Below are 19,046 nucleotides of genomic sequence, written 5' to 3' on the forward strand. Positions count from 1 at the left end.
CCGGAGCCTGTGCTCCGCAACGGGAGAGGCCACAACAGTGAGAGGCCCACGTACTGCAAAAAAAAAAAAAAAAAAAAAGAGTCCCTCCTGTACCCCACACAATGGCCACGGTTGGTGCTGAGCACTCCCTTCTGACTGAGGAGACTTGCTGACAGGCCTCAGTATCCATTGTTGGCATCTCCACAGAATTCCCAAATCTATACAACTCCCAAAGCAGTTCAGGAACCCCTAAGTTTACTCTTAGGATAGGAAACTGCTGTGAAAGTGAAAGGAGAAACAGGAGTTAGATGGCAAGTACAAATCCCTACCACTGACCTTATCTGAAATATATCAGTGTGATAACTTCTAGCAAAATTAGGGTCGAGCTTACTCTTCTTGGTTTTGAATTTGGCCACAAGTTGGCTGCCTATGATGTAAATGGGCTATAAAAGCAGTTAAGACGCATTATAGATATTTAAGGAAAGACGCTATTAAAAAGCTGCAGAGTCCATATTAAAGACAGCCCATATTAAATACAATGAGGCTGAGTAATCAGTTGAACATCTAAGAATAAACAAAGGTTGTCATGGCCCCAATACAGTAATTTCTTCAATAAAACATTTAAAATATTGAGTTGATTTTTCCTTAATATTATATGGAAACTGAGAGTATTATAAGAGAAAGAAAATGACCAGTGTCATGGCAAGTTCAAAGAAGCTAAACTGTCGTTTTTACAACAAATGCATGTCCACATATTAATGAGACAGTTATCAAAGGTTTTGAATATGCCTAAAGTAAATTTTTTACTAAAACAAAGCTAAATAGCATCTAAAAATTCATTTGGCACGTCCCTTCCTTTGGCTGTGGAATTTCACTGTCAACAGTTTACAATTTATTGTCTAGGAAGAGAAGATCTCGGTATTCTGTGGTAATTTATCTCAAGGTTTAATAGCCTTTGTTTCAGGACATTCTTTCTTACATGTGCCCTAATCTGCTGTTGGAGCCACTCTCCTGTTGAAGCATCTCCACTGGAGATAGAACTAAACATCTGGTCATTACCTTCGGAAAAACAAGAGTCATCTTCATGAATCTCTCCTCACCACCTCTTGGTCAAGCAAAATTATCCACACGCACTTTGCTCCCACTTTAAAACCACTAATCTTACGGAATGTATGCACCTATTTTTCATCCTTGCTCATCTTCTCCTACACTCACCATGAAGAGATTAGCAAGAAAAATGCTGACTACATAAATTTTCCCCACCAAGATTTTGCCCTAGTTTCAAACTTCAAGCACACTACCGCTACGATGTCCCCAAATGACATGGCTGCTGACTTGCCTACCTTTCAGGGTGCACTAGCTGTCTGCCACTGACTAAGACAGAACAGAGTAGAAGCTGCCAAGCCTTCATTCTCCTGCAGTGTTTCAGGTCCCTCCTCCCCTCCCCCTCACTTCCAGTGCCTACAGGAGCTTCTTAAACAGGAGGCACGCGATAAAAATTGCAGGTTCACGTCCCTTTCCACCAACAGAATCAGGATGTCTGAGGACTGAGTTCAAGAATCTTCTTTTTTACCAAACATCCCAGGTAGCTCTGAAACACGTGGCTAAGACCCATCTTTGAGGAACCCTGGACTAGAAACACAACTCCAGGCCTCCGAGCAGATAACCCCATCAAGCAGTTGCCTGATTCTTTAAAGGCTTAGGTTTTAGACCAAAGTGGTTCAGGCCTCCACCTGAACCCTGAATGGAACACAGGCAACATCACAGGTAAACACTTCACTTTAATGACCTGAAAAGCATCACTTTGCTCCTCTGCCAACCTCCCTTTTAGAAATAATCTTGCCTCTACAAGGCACCCGACCTGTGCTCAATCTTCCACTGCGACCTGCGATGTTCAAAATACCTAGGAATTGGTGAAATCACTAATTTTAGAAGATTAATTCCACTTGATTGGTCTTTGATGAACTTAGTTGGTATTTTTTTAAAAAGAAAAAGATCCTCAAATATTAACAATCAAGTTGATAGCAGATGTTTCACATAAATCTAGTTACTTCTTGTTTCCTTCTCTCTCAACTCAGTTTGATTAAGTATAGCAGGTATAGGTCACCTCTGAACGATCTCCAATTCCCTCTCATACCTTGAGCTGCGTAGCTCAGAACTAGAGACTATATTCTGAGAAGGGTTTGTGCATAACTGAAATAAGAGCAACGGTAGCATATAGTTCCCAAATAAAATAAGCCAATTTTTAGATCCCTGAATTAGCTGGCTCCTGAAACTTCACTTTCAAAACTGTTACCTACTGATTCACTGGAGTTTACAGTCTACTAAAATCTGTAAGTAGAAACTACTTATGTGTGATATAGATATACCTCTCCTCTAGAAAATGAGGTGAAAACAAATGCTAAAATTTAAAATCCAACATCTGATGTAGACCACTGAAGAAAGGACAAGAAGACTTAATTTTCCTGATCCCAACTTATCCTACTGCTATACCACACAGTGCACACGTGAGAGGTATACATCACGTGTATTAATATACCTCTGAGAACCAACCTCCATTCTACCCCACAGCCTTTGTGATTGAGTATGCTTTTTCTTCTGTTAGCATTCAACGTACATACTCATCACCTAAGTAAGAAAAAGAATTTATTTTGCCCAGGACATTTTTTAAAGTAACATTATGTAAATTGGGCCATATTTTATATACAAATGTGAAGAAACTCAATCATGAAATAGGAAAAAATTCATTTATTATCCGAATCTGATCTGGGAAATAGTATAAAACAACTGTAATATAGAATGTGTTGCCAAAATCTGTACTGGAATCCATTTCAGCAGCTTTACAACTTGTTTGAGGGAAAAAAACCCCAAACATTTAGTTAATAATTTGTAACAAGACATGTATCTGTCTCATAAACTCAACTCAACAAAACTGGGTTTGGCACTTCCCCTTTATACAAGAGAGGGTAAGCTCTACGTTAGGGATGCAGACGTAAATAATACACATCCCCAAGACCCCCAAACACAAAGAGTTCAAGGCCATTTAAGTCAGAGGGCTTTTATCATAAGCTTAACAGCATACAATTCTCCTTCCTAGGAGTGACTTCTTTTGGTACCAAAAGACAAAACATTTTAGCAAAATACTGATGTTTAAAACAGGAACTGGAAACTGTTTCCAATTCAGGCTAAAGCACAATCCTTCAGGATGTAGTATCTGATTTAATCATATGTAGTTTTCACTTGAATTACATAAATGCTGTTTCCTATTCAAACATAACATTACATGAACACGCGCTTATTAACCAATTTCACAGTACTGAGAACAACTCTGATTTAAACCATGGTTTTCAATTTTTTTTAAGCAGCAGGGGCAGGCCCACTTCCTTATAGTTTTTCAAACAAAACATTAAAAGTAGGATTCTGATATATCAAAAAGATTAAAAGCCTGTGCTCTGTCTTCTGAAACAGAGGCAAAGAAGAGCCCGAAGTTCTTCGTTTTGTGTCCTGCAGTGACCGCCGAGCAGCGTCTTTAGAATGCTGGGACTCAGGAACCCCAATGCTGGGCCCAACTGGAAACCACTGTTTCCAGGCCTTGGTGGGGCTATGCCTGTAGGTGTCAGTAACCACTAGGGACAGCAGCAGGAAGCAAAGAAATCACAGCCTCTCTTCCAAACAGAACAGGAAAAATCATCTGTTTTCCAAGCCAATCTCAAGCAAGGTACTTATCACCAGGATCTCCAAGAGACTGAACACAGGAGCATGTATCTGTATACGCACAGGTGCCATTCAGCTTCACAGGTAACACGATTAACTCACATTTGGACTGTGAATACTTACACATTAAACACAAACATTTTGATGTCTTAAATTTATCAAGACAAAGGGATTTGACTGTATATTCTGAATCAAACACACTTTTCCTCAAATGCATAGTAACAGTCACACTACTTATGAAAAAATGGACCTCACCTTCCACCTGGGTTTACAGTCTTTAGGCCTCCAGTGACCTCCTGGCTCAATATCTAAATCCTTGGAGAAGAGGTGATGAATTTCATCAAAACTGACTTCACTTACATTGACATTGAGGAATCCCCCTAAAAGGTCAAAAATGTGAAGAATTGTTTTAATACGAAGTCAGACAAACAACAATCAGTAGGGTGATGGCATAATGTAGTTGCTGAGACGGTACCATTTATTCCTGTTATCACCATATAATTGTTAATATCACCTTTCAGTTTTAGTTTGGATGATAAATTATATGGTCATCCTACTATCTTTGGTAAATCAGCCAAAGAAAATCAAAGCACTTAAACTTTTTGCTTTTGAGTAATATGGTGAATATTATAATATTCTTTGGGAAATGGTTGCATGTCATTACAATGTAGCTTATCATTCCAATTTATTCAAGTATTTAAAAACTAGTTTTTAATTTCAACATAATCAACACAGGAGACAATGAACACACAGTACGTAAGAGTTAATTAAGCAGTTAAGTTTGACGGGGAGCTCAATCTTAGCTTCTATGTACTGGGGAAATTATCTAACTTCTCTGTGCCTTAGTTTCCTTATCTGTAAAAAGAGATGGTAACACCTGCCTCCCGCTGTGGTTGTATCCATTAGATGAAACAATGCCGGGCACAAAGGTACACATTCAGTAAATTTAGCTACTATTACTGTCATCTACTTTACTGACATTTCTTCAGAGAGAGAATTCACAAACACAATTCAACAAATTTATTTTGAGCACCTACCATGCATCCCCTTGACATGCAAAACGGAAAAACTATAAACTTCTAAGATGCTCCTGGTCTACTAAGCACTCACTCTCCAAATTAACAAATATATGATATTCCTAGAAATGTTTTTACTAACAGTTTTTCTAACATATACTATGGAAACAGGAATGACTCTTGGATGGAAAACCATTTCCATTACCTCAATCAAAACCAACTAAGGGGGCTTCCCTGATGGCACAGTGGTTGAGAGTCCGCCTGCCAATGCAGGGGACACGGGTTTGTGCCCCGGTCCGGGAAGATCCCACATGCCGCGGAGCAGCTGGGTCTGTGAGCCATGGCCGCTGAGCCTGCATGTCCGGAGCCTGTGCTCCGCAACGGGAGAGGCCACAACAGTGAGAGGCCCGCGTACCGCAAAAACAAAAACAAACAAAAAACCAACTAAGAATTAAGAGAACTAAGGACTAACAAAACTAAGTTCTTTCACCTCCTTGTCTCATGAAATACAAACCAACAACTATTGAGGTTTCCCATTTCAAGTCTTCTGAGCTCAGTGGCCATGATTCCACACATACAGTCAGCCCTCCATATCCACAAGGTTGGTTGAAATCTGTGGATGCAGAGCCCACACATGGAGGGCTGACTGAAAGGGATTTGAGCATCCTCAGAGTTTGGTACCCTGGGGGTCCTTGAACCAATCCCCCTTGGATACTGAGGGATGACTGTAAAGCACTCAGTTCCTCTTCGACGGAGCCTCTTTCCTTTCCTCTCTTCCTGCTATTCTATATTCTATAAGGTTTCACAGCCACTCGTCTTCCCATCCCCACTCTTCATCCTAAGTAGGAAGGAACATCCGTCAGTGGCTTCCACGAAGCACTCAGGCATACTCAAGAGAAGTATTTCAAAATGTAAATGCCTAGCTTCCACAGAGTAAGCGAGGAAAAAAATCTGCGATCTTCTAATGTCTGCCTGTTCTCCTGACAATGTTTGCTGTCTTTTATAACCAAATACCCATCCTTTAGTGTGACAAGATATGCAAAGTAGCTAATCTTAGAAAGGTCAGATTTACCTAAAGAGTAACCTAGGAACTTACACAGAAAGGATAGATCAAATGTAAGATCCATCGGTCAATGTGAGTACAGACGACCATGACTCAGCTGACAAAACAGACTCTGGCACTGTAATAAGACAAAATTCACACAAAGAAATCTGATGCATTTAACGGTATGCATAATTCCTAAAATGATAGTAATTAGGCTAAATAATAAGCCGTTCATATAAGGAACTGAAGTTGGTATTCCTTATGCACTTTTAAACCAATTTTTTTGCCTTTTTCCAGCTTTATAGCTTCAACAGCTGTAACCAACATTATTGTCAGCAGTTTTCTCCAGTATCATTTGCGTTTAATTTTCATCTTGAACACACATGTGCCAGCAAATTAAGAGACAGGCCTTATATCTTTCTCCTCAGTAGACAGGGCCTCTGGTGTCCATCACTTACAATCCCTGATGCCCAAGGCACCCGAAGTTCACCTCCCTCTCCATCGGCCCCCCCATTCACATTCCTCAGAGACCCTTAGCAGCTTTTCTATGTGCTTATTGCTCTTTGATCTGAAATCTTAATATCTTACTGGCTGAAGGCCATAGATGACCCAGTGGCATGAGGCTGTCATGCCAGGAGTAATAACAACATCGCTATTGGGGGTGGGTATGAAGGGATGGGGGACAGGCTCCAGGACAGGCAGCGCCACCGCTAAAAACAGCAAGTGTGTGATCAGAAAGAGAGAGAAAGGAAAATAAACACTAATTAGTGGAGGTGGGGTGGGGGGGCAGCAGGGTGTGATGAGAAAAACAACTTTTGTTTCTCTGAAAAAACAACCACTTATCTCTGAGTTGCTGCCTGTGCGTTTCACAGTGTGATACCCCTGCTCACACCCAGGGTCTGGATATTTAGATAAGAACTTGAGTTTAGGGACTTCCCTGGTGGCGCAGTGGTTGGGAGTCCGCCTGCCAATGCAGGGGATGCAGGTTCGAGCCCTGGTCCAGGAAGATCCCACATGCTGCAGAGCAACTAAGCCTGTGCGCCACAAGTACTGAGCCTGCGCTCTAGAGCCTGTGAGCCATAACTACTGAGCCTGCGCTCTAGAGCCCGCAAGCCACAGCTACTGAAGCCTGCGCACCTAGAGCCCGTGCTCCGCAGCAGGAGAGGCTGCCGCAGTGAGAGGCTCAGGCACCTCAGTGAGGAGCAGCCCCTGCTCACCACAACTAGAGAAAGCCCGCGCGCAGCAACAAAGACCCAATGCAGCCATAAATAAATAAATAAATAAATTTATTAAAAAAGAAAGAACTTGAGTTTAGGATTCCCACCATTTAAGTGCCTGCTCTGCTTCTCCCGGGGAACCTTTTAAAATAAACACTCAGTTAAGCCCGCAAAAAATTAGTGACCTCTACCCCGGCAACCTTTTAAGTCCTAGGTGCTTGCCGTCCTGCTCTCCATCTCCTGCTGGCTGGTGACCTGGGATAGAGGACGGCACTCCCCCGCCTCACTGTGCCCTGGCCCCCTCTGGGATCCGTGACTAAATCCTGAGACTCTACTTCCTTTGTGTGGGTGTACTGAAACTGCACCTTGCATCAGAATGACCCCCTGGGCTCCACTTCCCCAAAGTGGGAGCTCGGATGCCCAGGAAGCTACCTGCCAACCAGTAAGGGTGGCTGGTGCCCCCTCACACGGCAGGTCATAATCCTCATGTTCTTAATTCAGTACAGCAGCTCCAGCTGCTGAATATGGTTGAAGAAGAGGACGGGGTCGTGGGCGCAGTCTGTACACCCATCCGATGCCTTGGAGCTGCGGGTGGCTCTCTTCCCCCTCCAGACCGCTCAGTCTCCCTGGGAGGATCCACTGCTGGCCGGCAGTAAGGGCCGCTGCGCTGCACTGTTGTGTGTTGTGCCGCCAGGCTCTGCTGAGAATCCCCACCCTAAACTGTTGGTGCTGTAAAAGGTCAGACTCCGCTGCAGAGACGAGCCAGCAGGCCCCAGTCTGAAGCAGCTCTGTCTCCCATTATCCTCCAAAGGAGACCCCACTCGGGGTCAGGTGTGGAGGTGATTGGCGACCATCACACATGCCAAGTCTGGGCACTGGGCCAAGGCGAGCTAACCTGGACTGTCAGGTTCTGCCTCTTTCCCCCACGCAGGGACAGGGCTGGGGGACAGGCTATGATGTACTGGGAGCCAAGGAGAGCTCCCCAGGGCCCTGGAGCCGGAGGGGCAGGCCGGCTGCTGGGCCCACTGTGTCGTGTCAGGACCGGGTGCTGAGCCTGGGGAGCCGGCCTAACCCCTGAGGAGGCAGCGCTATCAGGGCCATCGTGGCACCCGGGAGGCAAAACGCTGCAAGGCAAGCGCATCACATGCTGCTAAAAGTGGGGCCCCAAGCGCTTGGTACCGGCTCCTCCCACGTCCCCAGAGGATGTTAAAAAACTACTAGAAGCCTGTGAGACCCCCATGGCTTGGGCGTTATGGAGCACAGTGGCATATCTACATGCCAAGTCGTGAAGGTTACTACGTTCTTGGGGCCTGGAGCTTGCCCCAATACATCTGCTAATGTTGCACAGGTGGAGGTGGAGGTGGACCCTGACCCTCAGCAGTTGACTGGGACCCCCTAGAATGGGAGGTGGCAGCAGAGGAGTTAGGGAAGAGGCGACCTCTGTCCCAGGCATTCCCTGTTACAATCCATCATACCAAAACATCCAACGATGGCCAGTGTGAATGAGGAACAGAGACACCTAACTATACCATGATAGAAATGCAAGGGTTTTTAGAAAAATTCGTTCAAAAGAAGAGGGAGAAGGGCACTGATTGGCTCTTAGGGGTCTTTGGAACTGGTTCCGAGCTTTGTTTACAGAGAAAGAGACCCCTCCAAGCCTCTGAGCCCACAGAGACAGAAGGAAGAAGCTCGGCCTCCCTCGCAAGATGAGCAACAAGCTCTCCATACTGGCAGCTGCAGAGATCAGGGTCCCTGATGACTTAATCTCGGGACAGCTGAACGCAAATTAGAAGCCTTTGTTCAGGTGCTGCCGGCTCTTCAGGAGACTGTGGTCCCATCCCAAGGGATGATGCTGTCACCTCTCAGAATGTTCCCGCCCCAGCAGCAGAACCCAGGATCCCACACCCTGATCTGTGAGAGTGACAGCCACCAAGGCCCCTGTCCTAGGGACCCTGCAGTTCCCCGAGCTTGTCCCTCCTCTTGGGGACAATCACCTGTTCACTTCTCTAATTATCCACTGGGATGCTCTCATTGACACTGGAGCCCAAATTACATTGCTTCCCCGAACCCCTCCAAACAGAAATGAAGGGCACCCTGTAAATTACAAGGCATAGCAAGTAGGATAGCAGAAGTCACTACTGGAACAACCTTTCTTAAAAATCTTTTAGTGGTGGCCCCTTAACCCTACCTTTTCCTGACATGGGTATAGATGCCCTGACCACATACATGGAGGAACAGGACCCACACCTGGTCCCAAGGAATATAATCCCCCACCATCTTGGGCCTTGCAGCTCTGCCACCCGGGGGGGAACCCTGACTCCTCTGGCTTCCTTGATCCCGCAGCCTGTGCCCACTGTGGGTCCCGGGCCCCGGTGTCGTCACACACGTGGTTCTCCACGCGTTTCTCCTTCCCTCCACCTCCCCGCACCCCGGAGTCCTGTCTGCTCACTCCAGGGCACTTCAGTCTCTCTGAGAACACTCACATCACTGAACAGACACCCCCAATTCAGCTCTCTGCCCCCTCATGTCAAAGCCTGCCACATTCACCCCCAGTACACTGGGAGTAGGTCTGCTACTACCCTCAACAGGACTGAGGCGCCTCAAGGTGACCCTGCACTGAGCATAAAACAACACGTCATTACAGCAAACCCCACCCTGGGAGCCAAGCCGGCCGAGCACTCTGGGCTGTTAGACCAAAGGCCAGCCTTAGCGCAGCAGCTGCAGTGTGACTCTTTAGCACAGACAGCTTGGGTAACCGTTTAGCTCTAGATTACTCACTGGCCCAGGAAGGAGGTGTATGTGCTGTAAGGGGCACCACCTGCTGTGTGTATATTAATAATTCTGGACAAACTCAGACAAATTTACAAAAGATGGCCTGAGATGTGGTACTAGTGTTCCACAATCTCACCTAAGTTTTAAATCAAATACCTATCTTAACCTTATCCAAGGGCTTTGATTTATCTTCTTGGCTAGACCCCAACTAATGGGGGGAGAGTGGTTACAGACAGGATTTCAAATTGTCATTTGTCTAGTGATATTGCTGATGGAATTTTTGCTTTGCTCAAATGTTTCGTGTGCTGGGAGATCAAAACCCTGCCAGGGGCTTTTACTATCTCCACCGTCCAGAGAGTGCCTATGATCTTCCCTAAAGATTAACGGTGAGGCATCACGGGATCAACTGTGATGAGAAAAACAACTTTTGTTTTTCTGAGTTGCTGCCTAGGCATTTAACAGTGTGATAACCCTGCTCACATCCAGTGTCTGGACATCTAGATAAGGGCTTGAGTTTAGGATTCCTGCCGTAAGTTCCCACTTTGCTTTTCCAGAGGCACCTTTTAAAACAACCACTTAGGGGCTTCCCTGGTGGCGCAGTGGTTGGGGGTCCGCCTGCCGATGCGGAGGGTGCAGGTTCGTGCCCCGGTCCGGGAGGATCCCATGTGCCGCAGAGTGGCTGGGCCCATGGGCCATGGCTGCTGACCCCGCGCGTCCGGAGCCTGTGCTCCGCGGTGGGAGGGGCTGCGGCAGTGAGGGGCCCGCGTACCACAAAAAAACAAACAAACAAACAAAAAACAACCGCTTAGAATTAAGGCCAAGAGAACTTTGTGACCTCTGCCCCAACCACCTTATAAGAAACAGGTGCTTGGTACCCTGCTCTCATCTCCTGGGACGGAAGACTGTCCTTCCCACCAGCTCTTTGCACCCTCCTCCGCAGCTCCCAGGATCCTTAAGTAAGAAAGCTTATGACTCTACTTCCTTGGTGTGGGTGTATTGAAACTGCACCTTCCATCAAAACAACCCTGTGGTTTCCACTTCCCCAAAGTAGGAGCTCAGATGCTGAGGGAGCTACCTGCTAACCACGTGTGGCGGGCTCATGCCCCTTTATTCAAACAGGTCATAATCTGCAAATTCTTAATTTAATATACCAGCTCCAGCTAGTCAACACATGGTATTAGAATACTTATTTCCTGTGCATAGAAAGTGAAGGGAAAGGGGCATATTATAGAGAGTGGCCAGGAAGAGGCACGGAGAAAATGAGCTAGTGGTGACACAGTTTCCAAACTACCCTCAGTGGAAAGAACCTCTCGAGAGCCTGTGGTCAGGACCTCAAGTCCTTGAGGTAGTCCTTGAGCTAGTGGTGACACGGTTTCCAAACTACCCTCAGTGGAAAGAACCTCTCGAGAGCCTGTGGTCAGGACCTCAAGTCCTTCCTCCCTACTGCACCCACTAAGGCTACTCTCATCTCCTTTACCTACCAGGTGTCCCCTCCAGGTTTCACTCAAGAAATTGTTTCACCTTCCCACACTGTTGGTGGGAATGTAAACAACCATTATGGAGGACAGTATGGAGGTTCCTTAAAAAACTAAACATAGAGCTATCATATGATCCAGCAATACCACTCCTGGGCATGTATCCAGAGAAAAGATACTTAGGCACCCCAATGTTTATTGCAGTACTATTTACAACAGCCAAGACATGGAAACAATCTTATTGCCCATTGATAGAGGAATGGATAAAGAAGATGTGGTATTTATACACAATGGAATACTACTGAGCCATAAAAAAGAATGAAATAATGCCATTTGCAGCAACATGGATGGACCTAGAGATTATCATACTAAGTGAAATAAGTCAGACAGAGAAAGACAACTATCATATGATATCACTTATATGTGAAATCTAAACAAAAAAAGAAAAAGATACAAATGAACTTATTTACAAAACAGAAACAGATACACAGTCTTAGAAAACAAACTTATGGTTACCAAAGGGGAAAGGTGGGGGAAAGGATAAATGAGAAGTTTGGGATTAACATTTACACACTACTATATATAAAATAGGAAATCAACAAGGACCCACTGTATAGCACAGGGAACTCTGCTCAATATTCTATAATAACATACATGGGAAAAGAATCTGAAAAATAATGGATATATGTATATTTATAACTGAATCACTTTGCTGTACACCTGAAACTAACACAACATTGTAAATCGACTATACTCCAATATAAAATAAAAATTTAAAAAAGAAGAAAAAAAAAAAGGAAGCATTCCAGTGCTCTAAAGCCGGGAGAGAAGGCATCCCGCTTTACTTTCAAAGAAGTAAGCAATCAGCCAGACCCGCCCCCTTTACTTCACCTGCTGAGATTTCAAGGGCAACTGAAGAGGAAGGACCCAGTGAGCTCCAGGGACAGATCCCCACCTCCACTCTGTGCTGCACCTGAGGTTTTCCAGTGGGGACACACGCTCTCTCTCCCCAGTTAGAAATTAAAAGGTCGAAAAACATATCTATTGGCTGAAATCTATTTACCCAGCAGTGCAATCATTCAGCACACAAATATAAACAATGTAAATAATGATTTTCACCCTTTGGAAGGTGGGACCAGGGTTAGAAAGGCAAGAGCAGGAAAACTGGACGCCTAAGAGACGAGAGGCTGCCACTTACCGAGAAGGAAAGTGGAAGAAGACAGTCAGTGGTGAGCTGCCTCTCAGGCTGCGCAACAAAGCCTAGGTGCCAAGCTCTTCTGTGTTGTGTGGGAGGGAATAACTTGGTTGTACCACTGGCTACACGGCACATTCACTCTAATGCCAATTCAGCATGAATTGGCAAGACGTGCAACGATGCCTCCTGCTTTGGGAAGTGGGACCTGAGTGGCCTGGGATCCGTTTGGAACAGCACAGGCCCCAATCAAAAGTTTATGGTTGTGTAGATTACAACATATCACATGACATGGTTTAGGATATTATTTTTTCTATTAAAGTATAATTCTTAAAATAGCAAATATTCAATACATATGAATTACCTGCATTTAAATTTTACTTGAAATGTAAGAAAAAAATGTAAGGCATATCATCTCTAGCCAAAGAGCTGTTTTCTCCATAAATCAACAGGTTTCAGTGACTACTTCACTCAGTTTGGGGCCTACCTGTATTTTTTGGTATCTAAAGCCTAATTCTGCATACTCTGGCTCTTGTCAGTATTTTACCCTCAGGGTTCCCAGTGTGCACTGCCCAAAGACCTGACGACGTTGTCAGAGAAACCCCTGAATTTCCTCTAGAAATATCCCTTCAGGTGAATTCTCTTCTGAAGTCAGAAAACGATTTTTACGATAAGATGGCACATCCCTTCCCCCACCCTCTGGGCGGCTGACCGAGGGCAGCTCAGAGGCTGAAAGGTTCCATGAGTCATCTTGCCCCCAGTCACACACAGCCGCCTTTGAAGCCACCACTAGAAACTGCCCACGTCCAATGCTTTCCTTTGGCTTCTCAACTTCTGCAATTGTATAACGTCTACCTACACAAACAACTTCTTACTCAATTATTCTTGAAGTGACCAAATCCTAGTATTCTAAACAGAGTGGTTGTTTAGTCACACATCTCCAATATCAAGGGCAATGCCTCGACACAGGATGGGTGAATGAATAAATGGATGGATGGATGAACGAATGGGTGCATGAACAGATGAGCAGGAATGACAGAGCTGGCCATGTCAATCCCGTCTCACCTCCCTCTGCTTCCTTCCTCCCTGCATTTCCAAACCTTGGCTCCATCAGGTGCTAAAATATGCCTTTAAGACATTTGTACAAAAGATGTCCCACAGGGGCTTCCCTGGTGGCGCAGTGGTTGAGAGTCCGTCCACCTGCCGATGCAGGGGACACGGGTTCGTGCCCCGGTCCGGGAGGATCCCGCATGCCGCTGAGCGGCTGGGCCCGTGAGCCACGGCCACTGAGCCTGCGCATCCGGAGCCTGTGCTCCGCAATGGGAGAGGCCACAACAGTGAGAGGCCCGCGTACCGCAAAAAAAAAAAAAAAAAAAAAATTAATGATGTGGTTTGTCACGAAAATATGGTATATCACACACCACTCTGGCCTTTTCCAATGTGTTTTCTCAAACCATTCAGTTGCCAAGAAGCTTCCATACACTGCATCTCAATGTCTTTTCTAGAATAGCACCTCCACTCCTCATCTTAAGTGAAACACTATTCTTCCTTTCAAACTGTGCTCAGTGCTTACTTCCTGAGGTCCACAATCTTGGGGGTAAGGCATATAAGAAGGTACTCTGCAGATTATACCTACACCTCACAAAAATTAATTACTTCCTTCTTTCATAAATTTACCTCCTTTGAAGTTTACGACTTTCAGCCGAACCACCCTCCAATATGCAGCCACATTCACTGAGAGGTGCCCTCCTCTCCCTGGACATCCTGCATGTAACACCCAGCTCCACATTCACACCCTGGGCACCACTGTCACCTAGAATGACTGGCAGTGTCAGAGTTGAAAGCCAGTCAGTTCTGGCTTCAGCTTCTCTCTGCTGTCTCCACATTTTTCCTGTCCCTATGGTCTCCTAATAAAGCAGCTGATTAATTTTGGTGGAGTGGCTAAGAATCACCAGGCCTGCCTGTTGAGAATGGAAGTCCCGGGCCCATTCTCAAAGCCCCTGTGTCAGTAGACATGCGTGGGTCATGTTTGTGGACACCCAGCTTTACCTGAACACATTTCAGGGGCCTGAACTGCCCGCCACTGAGTCCTGCCTCCCAGAGGAAGAAGCTACCTCTCCACTCTCCCAACCTCTCCAGCAAAGAGAAGCAGTCAAGTGACAAGATGCACCCGAAGGTGACTCTGAAACAGAAGTGAACATGAGGACGTGGGCACTCTGCAAAACTGTCTTTCAGTAAAAGTGCTGGCAGAAGCTTCTGGCATTAAGGACCCCAGGAGTGGCACCTCTGGGCACGTCTGATCGGAGCTGTGATCTCTGCCAAGTGGCAACAGGAGATGCTGCCCAGAGTGGTCTGGGCCTTGCTCTGGTGGCTCAGCCTCTGAACTGACCTCTGTGGCCACCCAGGTTTTTTTTTTTGTTTTTTTTTTTAACATCTTTATTGGGGTATAATTGCTTTACAATGGTGTGTTAGTTTCTGCTTTATAACAAAGTGAATCAGTTATACATATACATATGTTCCCATATCTCTTCCCTCTTGCGTCTCCCTCCCTCCCACCCTCCCTATCCCACCCCTCCAGGCTGTCACAAAGCACCGAGCCAATATCCCTGTGCCATGCGGCTGCTTCCCACTAGCTATCTACCTTACTACGTTTGTTAGTGTGTATATGTCCATGACTCTCTCTCGCCCTGTCACAGCTCACCCTTCCCCCTCCCCATAACCTCAAGTCCGTTCTCTAGGTCTGCGTCTTTATTCCTGCCTTACCCCTAGGTTCTTCATGACATTTTTTTTTTCTTAAATTCCATATATATGTCACCCAGGTTTTTTTTAACCAGCATCCCCATGGCTTCTGGTGTAGATCATCTCTGGACCACACGTAGAGAAACCCAGCTCCACGAGTTTCACCCAATCACAGCAATGGACTGAATGTTTGTTCTCCCCACCCCCCAAATTCATATTTTTAAATCCTAACCCCAAATGTGATGGTTTTAGGAGGTGGGCCCTTTGGGGACTGATTACATCATGAGGATGAAGCCCTCATGAATGGCATTAGTGCCATTATAAAACAGACCCCAGAGAGATCCCTCACCCCTTCCACCATGTGAGGATACAGCAAGAAGACAGCCATCTATGAAGCAGGAATCAGGCCCTCACCAAATACCGAATCTGCTGACACCTTAACCTTAGACGTCCATCCACCAGAACTGTGAGAAATAAATATTTGCTGTTTAAGCCATCCAGTCTATGGTATTTTTGCTATAGCAGCCCGAACAGACTAAGACACACCCATATACTCACAAACACTGTTATTTTCCCTCCCTTCCTGACCTGCCACACCTGATCAACAATTTTCCATGCTCAAATTCTGCACCCAAGAAATACCACTGAAGAAAATCACGTAAGCACATAATCCCACCACTGAGGTGACAGTACCTAATTTACTGCCTTAAACATAGTAAGCTTTCAGCAGAAACAAGCGTTATATTCTTTGTACATTTTGACCCCCACGGGGTAGGGAGGGCTCTCTTGGCTAACCGGTTAGTGAGCACCTTTTCCTTTATGATTGCTTGACTCCACTTTGCATGACCTACAACGTTCAAAATATCTACTCCTCCTTTACAAGCTGCTCCATCCTTCTTGGCCGCCCCCTCACACATATCCTTCACACGTATCCCCCTCATCCTTCTTGGCCTCCCCTACTTTATTAGGAACACAGAAGCAACAGGCCTGAACCTCCTTTACTTTCCCCCCCTCATCTCCAAATGAACGTCACTCCCGCCTCAGGGCAGGAGGTGTCCCCCTACTACTTTCCAAGGCCAGTTCTTCAACCCGAGCACATTCTGTGTCCTGTCACTTTCTCCAAGATCCAGGCTCCCTGGATGCTTCCCTTCTCCTCCCTTCACTCCCCATCTGTCCAGAGTCTTCCCCTCCACTCCCGCAGCGCTTAAGGTTCACTTAAGTCCATCTCTTCCTAAAACGTTGTCCCCTTGACCCCACCTCCTCCACAGATTCCTTCCCCCCAGTCTCCTTCCCTTTCCCACCAAACTTCTTTGTTTTATTCATTTATTATTATTATTTGGCCATGCCATGCAGCTTGCAGGGATCTTAGTTCCCCGACCAGGGATGGAACCTGGGCCCCCTGCAGTGGAAGGCGGAGTCCTAACCACTGGACAACCAGGGAAGTCCCAAACGTCCTTGTTTTAAACCAACTAGTTTTTACAGACTTCTGAGTCACTTCTCAGGACAGTGTATCTTGCTTCTCACGCTGCCGCCCCACTGGAATTGTGCCGACTGTGATTCCGTGAGTGTTCTTCGTGCCCAATTCAATGGCCTTTCACAGTCCCTCGTTCTACCTGCTCTGAGGTATGTGACAAGGTGGAGCCCTCTCCTTGCTGTCCTCTGGAACACCGTCCCCTGACTCCCCTGTGTCCCTGGCTGCCTTCCCTTCTTTGCTGACCTCCCCTTGCCCCTCAGACATGGATGTTCTCCAGGGGTCCACTCGTAGGACCTCCCCTCCTCTCATCTCCAGCCCAGATCCCTCTGAAGAAATTCAGACCCCAAAAGAACTCTCCTGAGCTTTAAACAGAACAGGCCCAACACTGAACTCATGCACTTCCCCGTTCTCCAAATGTGAGGTTTATCCCGCATTATATGTTTCAGTTAACGGCCACCGAGACAGAAACCTGGAAAGCAGCCCTGATCCCTCAGCTGGTCACCACGTCTCTTCTCTTTGGCGCCACAGCCCCGGCACGTGCCCGTTGTTCCTCTGGGGCCCTTGCAGGAAGCTCCTCACGGCCCCTCCAGATCCCGGCACTTCCCCATGCTCATCCATTTTCAACTTCTCATCAGGATCATCTTTCCAAGCTACCATCCTAGTCACACCATGTACCTACCTAAAGCAGATGAAGGTTACATTCCCTAAAGCAGTGTTTTCTGGGGTTTCCCTGGTGGCGCAGCGGTTAAGAATCTGCCTGCCAGTGCAGGGGACATGGGTTCGAGCCCTGGTCCAGGAAGATCCCACATGCCGCGGAGCAACTAAGCCCATGTGCCACAACTACTGAGCCTGCGCTCTAGAGCCCACGAGCCACAACTACTGAGCCCATGTGCCACAACTACTGAAGCTCGCGTACCTAGAGCCCGTGCTCTACAACAAAAGAAGCCACCGCAATGAGAAGCACGAGCACCGCAACGAAGAGTAGCCCCCGCTCGCAACTAGAGAAAGCCCGTGCGCAGCAACGAAGACCCAATGCAGCCCAAAATAAATTAATTTTTTTTAAAAAAGCAGTGTTTTCTGTTTTTACCCTATTTTGTCCCTAGACCCTTGGAAAACCATGTGCCCTTATCTTAGAGAGATACACACCAGGCTGTAAATCAACCCTCTGCACACACTCTCAGGGACTCCGTTCCCTCTGATGCCCACCACACAGATGCCGACAGCTTCATGGAACCCAGGCAGCCCTCGGATTGGTGAGTCCTTTACACAGGGCCCTTCACCTCCCTATGCAGCACACATCCCACTACACACCCACCCCAGTCCCAGCGGACCACTCCCCATTCTCAGAACACAGGGCCTCCTGTGCTCGGACACTGCCCCCTCAGCTACCTGCTGAACCATCCTGCAAGACCCACTTCCAATGTTCCCTCTCTCTGAAGTCTCTCTTTCCTTCCAGAAGGAAACTGCTGTCTCCCTTTCATCACATAACAACCCTTCCTCCGAATGTGTAACCCGCTCCAGCCGGCAGGCACATACTCAGCTGTGTTTCTCCCCGCCGGCCCCTGCGAACAACACAGGGGCGGCTGCAGGCGGGTCACGACTGCTCCATTCCTCTGCAGTGGCCCCCATCACTCTTTTCTACAATAAACGTGGGCATGATGGTTTGTTACATTAAGCATTACCTGAGCTTCTCTGAAGTTTATAAATTCATCTCAAAAAGTCCTTGTAGCTTCTGTTATGCTCCTAAGGCTAGCAACTATAGAAACTATCAGGGTTAAACCACAAAGGCAACTACTCCAAAAATGCTAAGGACAAAATATATAAAAGTCATTACAAATGCACTCTATTTGAATAGGAATTAAAAGATAGGAAATCTACACGTAAGTCCATCTTCATTTTAATGCAAAGTGCACAACTGACATTTTCCATCTCTAACCTCATCCAGAAAATCAAAACATCCATGCTAAGCACTTATTATTTTTCAGCTCTAGATAAAGTGAATTGTTAGCACGGAGAGTGTCACATAAATAAAATAAAACTGAAAGTGGATTCACCCTCTGGAGAACCTATAAATACTAACAATAACAAAGAAGTATTCACTCATATTGTACAAATAACATTTAAAATAGATTTTACACTGTAATTGATTGTGAAATAATGCTGAAATCCATGAAATCAACTTTATGTGAATTCCAACTGGAGAAGTTCAAACTTCATCTTTATGGTAATCCAGTGCCAACAAAAATCAAAAACAAGTTACAGCTAGATAATCAAACAACAACTTTAAGCCTTAACTTCCCTTCTGGTGATTACAGGAATTCAGTATCATACATACTTGAATGGTTTTCATCTAAGTAGATCACCTTCTTACACAGACTCTCCTTGACTATTATTTGGGGAGGTATGGTATTCAATTATTTTGT

At 46.0% G+C, this 19,046-nt stretch overlaps 1 protein-coding gene across 3 annotated transcripts in view; it reads right to left on the bottom strand.

Annotated features, from left to right (window-relative positions):
* Nucleotides 1-19,046, bottom strand: part of B4GALT6 (beta-1,4-galactosyltransferase 6) — a gene marked incomplete at its 5' end in the record, with an annotated part of 62,526 nt that overhangs the window by 14,751 nt on the left and 28,729 nt on the right. For 2 of the 3 annotated variants that reach the window (XM_082667220.1, XM_082667219.1), the window contains one exon: nucleotides 3,949-4,073. In XM_082667220.1, the coding sequence (XP_082523346.1) occupies nucleotides 3,949-4,073 (125 nt within the window). Of the gene's footprint in view, nucleotides 1-3,948; nucleotides 4,098-19,046 lie in introns of all 3 variants that reach the window. The other variant, XM_082667221.1, reaches the window with a different exon arrangement.

The sequence above is a fragment of the Grampus griseus genome (assembly GCF_964374135.1).
Source record: "Grampus griseus genome assembly, chromosome: 12".
Taxonomy (NCBI): domain Eukaryota; kingdom Metazoa; phylum Chordata; class Mammalia; order Artiodactyla; family Delphinidae; genus Grampus; species Grampus griseus.